Source organism: Phalaenopsis equestris, unplaced genomic scaffold (assembly GCF_001263595.1).
Source record: "Phalaenopsis equestris unplaced genomic scaffold, ASM126359v1 Scaffold000276, whole genome shotgun sequence".
Lineage (NCBI taxonomy): Eukaryota > Viridiplantae > Streptophyta > Magnoliopsida > Asparagales > Orchidaceae > Phalaenopsis > Phalaenopsis equestris.
In genome coordinates, this window is record NW_018164718.1 from 660,151 (window position 1) to 671,688 (window position 11,538).

The 11,538-nt window shown below is 36.2% G+C and overlaps 1 protein-coding gene across 1 annotated transcript in view; it reads right to left on the reverse strand.

Moving 5' to 3' along the window:
* Positions 1–9,322, reverse strand: part of LOC110024802 (sodium/hydrogen exchanger 2-like) — a 47,441-nt gene extending 38,119 nt beyond the window's left edge. Inside the window, 2 exon segments of the mRNA XM_020724960.1 lie at positions 8,472–8,590; positions 8,781–9,322. Coding sequence (XP_020580619.1) covers positions 8,472–8,590; positions 8,781–8,957 — 296 coding nt within the window. The 5' untranslated portion in view covers positions 8,958–9,322.
* Between the last annotated feature and the right edge of the window lie 2,216 nt (positions 9,323–11,538).

The window sequence follows — 11,538 nt, forward strand, 5'->3', positions numbered from 1 at the left end:
GCAAAATAGCCCATAACCGCTCGTTCATAAAACGATGGTCTTGTGCCAAAGATGCTAGACATCAAAGGAAAATAGGAATCGGCTGGAGCTTCTAGAAGGGTAAGTCTCAATTCTAGTTTTCTAAGATGGTCCATAGGGATTTCTAGAGCTAGAACCTAGACTCTAAGGAGGAGAAGAAAAGACCTCACAAAAATGAGGTCAACACACCGCAGTCGCTTGCTACCCTTCAATCTCTAGCCAACCGCTATTGGAGTGGGAAAATTTTATGTTTATTTAGTGTTTTTTAGTCTGCACAACATTCTCTAACTTCAAGCATTTAGCAAATTTATGAAAGCACATTCAAATGAAGTTATTTTCTATGCTTGGGTGCAATTTGCACAGTACACTTACATAATTTTCATTGCATTTATGTATGATTTTAAATAAATTTGTATTATACTCCTGCATAGTTGTCGGTGCACTCACACAATGCAATACATTTAGCACATTTATGAAAGAACACTCAAATGAAGTTACTTTCTATGCTTGGTTGCATTTTGCATAGTACACTTACATAATCTTCATTGCATTTATATGATGCATTTGAATAATTTTAAATAAATTTGTATAATACTCCTGCATAGTTGTCAGTGCACTCACACAATGCAATGCATTTTTCTCAATGCACTTGCAAGTTTTTTAGTGCACTTACATGTTGCATTTGCATAATGTCCTTACTTTTTAAGGACTTGAATTTGAGTTGAGAAATGCATCATGAAATTTTAGACTTAAAATTATCTAGATTTTAAAATATACGTGAAAATATCACATCATTAAGATGCATGTAAATTTTTATATTTTTAATTTTAATAATTGCATTTTATTTGCTTCCATGTATATATTCAGAATTTTGTGGCAATTTTGGTTTTTATTATGCATTTAAAACACTCTAATTCTCTTGTAAGTTTTGTCCCTGTATGCCCATAGAAGGAGTAGCTAACGCGGAAGCGTCTCTTATGACGCAAGACGCATGTGAGCTCAGGGTGCCCCTCCCGCATCCAAGTGCTAGGACCAACTAGTCCAGGCAAGAGGGAGAGCCAATTGGCTACCTACTCCTTTGGATTCAGCACCTCCTTCCAATTGTGGTCATAATCCTAAATTATCTAGGGCTTATATATTTGCTTCTTGTGTTTTTGGTTGGTAATTTTTGTGTTTTGCATCGGGACAGCTGCCGACATCATTTTTCCCTCAGAGGGTTGTATCCTAGGACTTCACGTTGTGCTTCGACTGTATCTTAGTCTCTAGTTGGTAATTATCTTCCTTACCCCATTTTGCATCCTTCCCATGACGATCTTGATCTCTCTCCAGTGTTGCAGCCAACTTTACAGCCGCACCTCGACTGTTTTCCTGCAGTTTCCTGCTCTTCCATCCTTGTTTCCACCCCATACAGCCACCCTCCACCATTCCCCAACCTTCGTGCATTGCTTCCCGCCTACTTCCTTCGCTACCAATGCCCGAAACAACAGAAAATCACTATTTTTTTGTGGTGTTTTGCTTTCCCAACCACCATCTCTTCTGGACTTGCTATCGCCTCAATCCCGCATCCCCCTATTGTTGTCACTCCCAAACAAAAAAACAGTTGTTGTTGGAACCACCGCCTCTTGCTGCCCTGCTATTCTAGTCACTCATAATTGATGTTGTCATCTTTCCAAGTTCCTCTTTATGACCACTACCCGAGATCCACCCTAGACGTGTGCATGTGTCGGGTTATTGTATTTTCCCTTTCAAGTCAGTTGATTGTAACTACCTATTGGCTTTTTCAATAATAATATTTTTTTGCTTAGTGTTGTTTGGTTTAACACCGGTATCAGTAGCTCTTTCATATATAAACATTAACTCTCATATATATATATATATATATTGAAAAAAATTGGTCAAAGGCTATTTATATATATGTGTCGTATGTAGGGCTGTCAAAAAAGCTCGTTGTTCGCGAACAGTTCGTGTTCGGTTCGTCAATGAGTTCGTGTTCGATTCGTTCGATAAGTAAACGAGACAAACGCGAACAAATTTTTTTCGTTCGGTTAGTTAGACGAACCAAACACAAACAGTGATGTGTTCGTTCGTGTTCGAATCGTTATTGTTTGAAATATAAAATAATATAAAATAATTATATATAAAAAATTTATTTTATTTTAAAACATTAAATTTTATAAATTATAATATATAATAAAATAATAATAATAATATATTAATATACTATAGTAGTAATATACTAATATAGATATTATATATTTATATAATATAAGTTATATAATTAATATATAATATTATTTTTATATATTAATATTAGAGATGTCAAATTGGCTCATCGTTCGCGAACAACTCGTGTTCGGTTCGTGTTCTGCTCATTCGTTAAGAAACGAACACGAGCTTATTTCAAACAAACTAAATTTTAAACGAACCGAACACGAACACAAGCTTTATTCGTTCGTGTTCGGTTCGTTTACACCCCTAGTCGTATGACCCATGACTTCGCAGCCAAAGGTAATCGAGAAGAACCAATGAAATCACGAGAAGCGAGGGCCTTTGAAACTTCATTCCTCCAGTAACGACGGGATCACAAGCGTACAGTCCTCCTCTCCACCAGCAAGCCTCAATGCCTTGTTGCACAGAAACCCTCCCTCTCTGTAACGATGCTTCGCTGCGTAAAAACCCTTGCCTGCCCAAAGGTCTCGCAAAACAATCGCAAGTGCTTACCGGGAAGGCAACAACAGGACCACTTTTTTCTAGTGGCTCGCCTAGCTGCTCTGGAGATGGCATCGACGATCTGTTCCTATGCCACTGCATTTGCCAACGACTTTTCTATTCTTACTCGTGCTCTTCTTTCGACTTCAGAGTCTGGTTTTCGTATTAAGAAGTTCTGCAATGTTCCACAATCTTTTCACGAGATTCTTGAAGGTATTAGTGATAACACTTTCATTAAAAAAGCTTGGTAAAAAAATGGAAAGTCTGATCTTATTCTCACAGAGGTTGAAACCAGTACTTTCGCGTCTTTTTGGCGTTTTACTCTAGTGAGTAAATTCCTTTATGGTCACCCAAAACTTGAGATCATTCAAAAAGATTTTGATGCTTTGAAGCTGTTGGGCAGTTGGAATATTGGTTTACTCGGCGATCGACATATACTTATTCAGTTATCTCACGATGTCAATTATACTCCCATTTTTTCTCGAAAAGTTATCAAGATCGACAACCGTTTATGAAAATTCTGAAGTGAACAGTCGATTTTGATCCAAAAGCGGAGTGCCCTATCATTCCTATTTGGATAAAGTTCCTGAGGTTAAAATTACATCTGTTCAACTTAAAAATTCTCTATTCCTTAACAACTGCTTACTGTAAGCCTCTCAAGGTTGATAGTCACACGCTTGTTGTCATCAGACCCTCTGTGGCTTGTGTATTAGTTGAGAAAGATATCACTCAACCAGCACCGGATGAGGTATGGATTGAAACCACTCACAACGGGTATTGGCAAAAGATTGAAATAAAACCACATCCTCCTTATTGTTCTCATTGTAGTATATTTGGTCACAGTTCTACTATTTGTTATCGCTTGCATCCTCATCTAAAGTCGAATATCGCTAAAGATCAACCACCTAATCAACCAACTAACATCCCTGCTGAGAAGGTGCAACTCGATCCTCTTTCCAACACCGTAGTTCATGATGAAGAACACTATCCTACAAATACAGATTCAAACGTGCTTATACCACCCACTGTTATCGAAGAAGCTCACTTACATGTCAGACACACGATATTGCTCCTTTGATCCAATTAAAGATCAGCTAGTACAACAAGTTGTTGCTTCTAATGTTCAACAACCTACACACGTCCAACACACTTTAGACCATTCTACTGATCAGGTGAGTCAATCTTCGGACGAGGAATGACATGTCTATTCTAGCAGGAAGAAGAAGAATGGAGGCCGACTCGAGCTCGGGAACTTATTGGATGATACATTGATTTCTACTGGCAATGGCACTCATCTTACCCATTTATTAGCTGGCTCCTTCCCTATAACTCGAGGCAGAGGCAAGACAAAATTGGGTCGCACTCTAGCTACCTGATACTACGTAATTTGACACTTTTTGGGTTTTTTCTTTAGATCTCTCATGTATTTTTCTGTATTTTCTCTTGTTGGAACTCTTGTTAGAACCATTGTGATTATCGTGTGGGTAGGGTGTCATGTTTGGGCCCTCTCACACAATCTACGTATATTTTTTTTTCTATTTAATATATTAGTTTTTGGACTTTCTAAAAAAAAAAATTTTTTAAGAAAAAACCCAATGGCAAATATTAATACGGAAAAGATACAGAAATGTTGTATGAGAGGGCCTAAAGGAAAGCCCAACTCACACAATACAACACACACAAAACTCAAATAAAGCAAAAAAGCATAAAGGTAAAAAATGAAAAAGCCACAAAAGGGCGCAAAAGTACTAGGGACGTCTCACTTTAGTTCTCTCTTTGCCTCAAGTTCTCGGAAGTGAGTCGACTAACAATTTGCTAAGGTGAGTACCATTGCTCGTAGTAACTAACGTATCATCCTTCAGATTTCTGAGCTCAAATATATATATATATATATATATTTTTTTTTTTTTCTTTTCAAAGAAATGACCAAAGGCTATTATACGAGCCTCCAGCCGCTCTTAATGTGACTAACAATTCGAGCATCATCTCCTTAAGGCCAACTGTGTCAGACAGTATTCGAACCTCCGACCTCAGGGGTCTTACACCGAGAATGACATCCAACAGGTCAAGATACGCGACACACACAAACACGGGTGAACAAATCTTTCTAAAATTACACTCGCAAAGCCAACGACATCAAAATATACATTATTATAAATTCATATAGTTAATTTGAGGTATCATAGCTGGCGATCATCATTAAACAAACATCAACCCCATTGTCGACTGCTCAATTTGGCCTCAACTACTCGAACCATGTTTAAGGAAGCATTTTCAATTCATATTTCTATCATAGAAGGATGTGATTTGCAATGTTCATTATTGGCATGTTCAAAGAATATTCATGTATAATTTGGATAAAGACTAAAGCATCATCAAAATCTACAAATAGAACTCAACACAACTCATTTGGTGTGTATTGTGAAGGTTTTAGAATTTTAAAGCCATTAAGGTTGCTTGGATTCTCGAGAATATTATCATAGGTTATCTTTAGATTTTTAAATTCATGTCATATCATCTGTAACATTGACATCATGCACTTAGATCTCTAGAAGGTTTATTGTGATAAACCTTTGATCCCTCGTTAACCTTTGTGCATCATCATCACACGAAACAAATAGAACAAACTGCCATACCTTGCATTGACTTCATAATTCATGCAAAAAGACTATGCTTTGCAACATTTTTTTTTTGTTGATGTAAGCCATTTTAACCATAGATAATACCCATGTATTTTTATCCTTTTCAAATATTGCATGTAAAACTTTAGGGATTCCTATTCTTCCTATACATGACTAAAGATATGTTATCTTAACTAGTTAAGATAATTAAGAGTTCTATCTTTATCGACTCAATTCTCAAACAAAAAATATGACAATGTTTGTGAGAAATGACAACCATTCATTTTTAGTAATTAAATTTTCTAGAAAGAATTGTCCTTCTCTACCACTATCCTCTAGCATCCTACACCTCCATGTTTGAAGTTAATATCCATACAATGGGACTATTGATCCCTTGGGCATGAGGACCAATGAAAAGCATTATGCATATCAAATATGTGTTTCACTCACTTTTAGTCCCGGTGTACTCTACCAAACTCTAGAGCCAAGCACAAATATGGTTCTACTCCCTATGTCACGGCTCAATCAACACCTTTGCCAAACTAACTAGGCTATTTTCCAACCAACTCATTACAAATTAAAGAATTATTTGGGAATCTTAACATTTCTCTAGCATTCACGAGAAAGATAGTACCACTCATGGAGTACTTCACACTGTTTCCACTTATAATATTGACAAAAGAAATCACCCACCTCCATCTAGAATGTCAATAAAGAAAAGCAAGCAGTCAGTGCTCAGCTCAAACCTCAATCATAACTAGTACTTGGAGAAAATAAAAAGCATAAACCCTTTCCTAGCCCAGAATTGAGAGGTAGCAAGCATAACTTTCCATTAGTTGATGTTCAATTGATGTGTGCGAACTATTTAATTATCTTGAAAGGCCATAATTTAACAACTTTGAGTTCAAAGCAGTAGTTTTTTAGTTTAGTTTCATAGCTCTCATGCATGAGAATCACAATAATAACCATTTGCTATCTTGGTTTAGTGATGATCGATGATCACTATCGAACCATCATAATCGACCATTTGTAATCCGATCAGGCAAACCCATAGAAAACATTGTCTGATCATATTTTAAGGATGTGATCGGCACCATTCATAGTTGGCATTTAAGGGGATAATCTGACATATTTAAAATATAATCAAAGTGACCTTTTCAAAATCTATAAATGGGTCTTCAATTCAATTTAGTTAGGGCATCCTAAACGTTTAAGAATTAGGAAGTTCTATGGGTTAATTGGATCATCGTGAAACTTTTGTAGGCTGCTTTTAGCATGATAGAATTTTTGTTATCTTTCGTTACATCAACATTGTGTTGTCGACATCTCCGAGGTATGTATTGCAATCAACCTTCACCGCTCTACCTACCTTCATGCATAATCATCTCACATAAGGAACCTAATACAACATACTTTCAACCGGTTGTATTGAAACCTTTTTAAATACGAAGATGTAAAATACCTTATAATATATTATTTTATTAGCAGAAGTTGTTCCAACTAGGCTTGGCCTTGAAATTTTTTCTTATTGAGTTTTTTACGTAAGAAATTATGTCAATAGTATCCCTTTACTTGATAAATTGTGCATATGTTACCATAAAAAAACTAAGAACATTAATATCAATTCTCTCTTGCTCGACTCAATTTTTTGCAGGAGAAAATAATATATATCATCAGAAACCTCCAAGAATAAATGTAGTCAATTTATCTTTTTTCTTTTAATGTTATTGTATGAATGGACAACAAAATTTGAACCATGATTGTCCGCTTAGGCCCTAAAAATCATGTTACTTATTTGCAGTAGTGTTTAAATGCCATGATTAGAATCTCATTGCCATGCTCAAATTATTTTAACACCACCAATCCTTCACTCAAAAAAAAAAAAACAAAAAAATAATAATAACAAAAACCATGAAGGTAAATTGCATTAAAATATTTGCAATATGAAACCCAAATTAAGGTCAACATTTCAAGATTAGAAATATAGACGCAGCCCTTATCCAGACGACCGTGCTGATACCTATAATTCTTAAATACATTCCTTGCTCATTTCAAACATCAGATGAAACATTTTCTTCCTTCACAAACTATTTTGTAACAAATCTGAATCATTATGTTCGGGCATCCTAAATGTTCAAGAATTTTGAAGTTATAGGCATTATTTCGATTGTCCAGAAACTTTTATAAGCAACTTTTAGCTTGAAAAAATTTGTGTTATTTTTCGTTGCATCAACATTGTACCATTGGCATCTCCTGGCATGTTGCAATCAACCTTCAATGATCTGCCTACCTTCATGCATTATCATCTCACTTAAGGCTCCTACAGCAACTTACTTTCATTTATGCTATACCAAGACCTTTTGTAATTATGAAGAAGTAATATACCTTATATATATTATTCTATTAGCTGGAGTTGTTCCAACATGGCTTGGCCTTGTATTTTTTTCTTTTTGAACTTTTTACAGTAGAAATTATGATATACTTTTTCTTTACATCATAAATTGTGCATGTGTTACCATAAATAGCTAAGAACATTAAAATCATTTCTCTCTTGCTCAACTCAATTTTTTTCAAACAAAAAATATACATCAGAAAACTCCAATCAACAAATTTAGTAAATTTTCTTTTAATTTTATTCCATGAAGGGACAACAAATTTGAACCGTAGTTGTTCAATAAGGCCCCAAAATCATGTTGTTTATTTGCAATGGGGTTCAAATGGCACGATAAGAATCTCATTGTCATATTATTTTAATACTACAATCCCTCACTCCCAAACCCAAAAAAACAAAAAAAAATAAAAACTGAAGGAAAACAGCATTAAAATCATTGCAATGCAAAGCCTAAATTAAGCAAGTCACAACAGTTTAAGATTATAAGTACAGAAGTGGCCCTTGTCTACACCATGCCGATACCTTTCCTTTAATTCTTAAGATATTCCTTGTTCATTTGAAACATAAGATGAAATGTTTTCTTCCCTCACAAACTAATTTGTAACAATTCTGAAGCACTACCCCAACCACGGCATAGTAGAATTAAGCCAAACACGCGCGCATACATACCGCGGACTAGAATTCAACAATAAAACAAGCTTTTAGGGGAAAAAAAATTTAACGAGACATACCCAGCGTTGAATATTATCGGAGGAAGCAAGTATATAAAAAACAGATCCTCGCTGAAGACAAGTATATGAGAGCTCTTCCCCTTAGTCGTCAGTAAAATAACAACCCCCGTGCACAAACCCTGTCATTGTGGACCAAAACACAAATATCCTCCATTAAGAGGCATCATAACCATAGAAAATACAAAACAAAAATGGAAAAAAAAAAACATAAACAAAGCATCGATCCCACACCGGCTCTGCAAAAGGAACAACTGCAAAAGGGTAATAAAAAAAAATCCAGCCTCGTTCAAGTGGGGATGGAGAACTCACGATGGCTAGAGCGGTTATGGACTCATTCATCCACCGATTCTCTTCAAGAAGATGACCAATAACGATGCAAGCGCAGAGCAGCGCTACAAATAGATTAATCGACACCACCGACTTATGATCAGAGGTCGTCGCCACGATTCCGAGCCGCACCAGCTCCGTCCCCAAATTGAACCCCATCTCTTCCTCCACAGTCCGCTCTCTTACTGCCCTCTTCCCCAAACAAAAAACCAAGATAGCAAACAAACAATACAACCAAAGAACCACCACAAACGAAACAGAGCCAATTGTTCACGTCTCCTCAGAGTCCATTCGAGAGAAGAACATCCTCGAAATGCTCTCTCCTCAATTTAGCACACGAATCATCTCCTTCGGATCATAACCTATGCCAAGCAGAGAAAAGAAACCGAGCTCTCCGGCCCAAAGATTCCGCGAAGCACTTACAGACAGCTTCGGTGCTGAATTTCCGGCGCTCTCCAAATTCACGAGATAACTTTCCCAATCACCCTTTCTCATTTGCTCTCCTCCTCTCCGCTCTCTGAACTTTCTCGCTTCTTCTACATTAATATATAAATCGAATCTCCGTGAAATGGAGGATGGATGTGCGGGAGCGAGACTGACATGTCAGTATATTATTGGTCTCAATCGCTGTTTGGTGCGATTTGCTATAGCGGTATCTATACATAGCGTTTTGGCGTTTCTACGCAGCTGGAGGCCCAGCAAAGTGGGCCAGGCCGGGCAACGTGTAGTGGTGTCATACCATACAGCCGACGGATGCGTAAGGCTTGAAAAATGTTTCGCCACGTGGCAGCACATTTCACCTCCGGGCCCACGGCCAATATTTGAGGTCGGGAAGAGCTGCGCGGTTTAGGGCGGTTTAAGTATCCCGGATTATGGTTTTGACCGGACCGGTTTCGTGCCGTATGAGCGCGGTTCTTCCGAACCAAACCAGACCAACTTCTAAAAAATGGGGCAATTACATAAAGATCACCCGAAACTTGCTATTTACAAATCACTACTCTTTCATTCATTTTTACAACTCTCACTCGATTATCAAAATCGTGATAAAACCCCAACTTATATTTTTCATTTTTATCAAATTCTCTGAAGTTTGATTGTGGCACGTGTAAATACATCAGTTCGATGGTTCAAAAAAATCATGTGGGTGGTTAATCTGTAAATGTAAGTGTTTTGGGTGGTATGTGTGTAATTATCCCTTTAAAAATATATGATGTTCGGTCAGTAGATTGTATGTGTGATTCACGTTTGTTGTTCGTACACAAAGGCGGAATCAAGAAAGGTCGGTAGATTGTATGCGTGTTGTTCGTACACAAAGGCGGAATCAAGAAAGGTCCAGGGGGGCAATTGCAAATAAGAGAATGAGGTAGGGACATATATCTAGTGACCGAGAATTCCACATTGACGGTGTCTTCAAGTAACTTGATGAATCTTTGGACTAGAGAGTTTAGTTTCTATTCTCTTCTTCACTCACATTTCGATCCTAAGGTGGCAATTCATTTGCTAAATTGAGACGAGTATTCAAAGGAGGGTCTTCTCTTGAATTGACTCTTAGGTGACGTGAAAAATTGGCTCTTTTTATTTGTTATTGTTCTTTGATTTTCTAATTGATTGTTATTTGGGTTGTTGGTTTTGGGAAGGAGGCAGGAAGAGAGTGAATTGTGAAGATGAGCTCAATTTTGAGGCAAAGCTTGAATAGCTCAAGACCATGACAACATCTTCTAATCATAAGTTAGAGATATAGATAAATGTAATTATAGTGTTGTTTTGTGCATGCATTGTTATTTCACTTCTCCTCAAATAGAGTTAACGGATTTATGAATCAATAACTGCTCTAACTATCGTGAGTATGCCATCTCCATTTGAAAGAAAAAAAAAAAGCTAATTTTTTTTTCACAATCTATTTAGCTAGTTTATGTGAAATTGTGCCTTTTTTTCTTTTCTTTGGGTTTGATGTTTCATAATGATGGATATTCGTGTTTTGGACAGAAGGATAAGGGTTATATAGTGGAGTTATTATTCTATTAGCAACAATGAGGAAGATCTCTTGTACTTTAATTTGACAAGGTTATATTTTTTGTTTACTTGCTTTCTCTCATTATATTTAATGTTGGTTGATTTTGTGTTATAATTGACTCATCATTTAGAACCAAACTAGCTTGTAGAATCTGTAATTGGTTGAAGTGTGCTCTTTTATAATGAGTAAATAAGATATACATAGAAATTTAAGTTGTTAGAAAAAGTGAGCAAGGGAATCTCAATTCTTTTTAGCTGTGTTTTTCTTACTAGAAGTAAATGCTTGATGATATGTAGATAAAATGAGAAAATTTTAAAAATATTTTTTTAAATAAATTATTACTCAAATATAATTTCAGCTTAAGTTTAAACATTAGTGTAACTGTCAAAGATGTAGCAATCAAATGCTTAATTTCTCAAAGGATGTAAATGTCATATGTCAATTGTCAAAGATGTAGCAGTCAAATGCTTAATTTCTCAAAGGATGTAAATGTCATAGAAGTAAAATCAGCATTTTGTAGAATTTTGATTTGAATTTAGCATAATGAGTCAAAGCTATAAGGTTTTCATCAAGCTTAAATAATGAATGGACAATAACTAGCTAATAATGAGAGAAGCTACAAAGACCAAGGGTGTCTACGTGAAGGTATCATTTAGAGTTGTTGATAGAGGCATCAACTTAAGATACAATATTAAAGAACATAAGTAGAGGCATCCATGAAGGTAG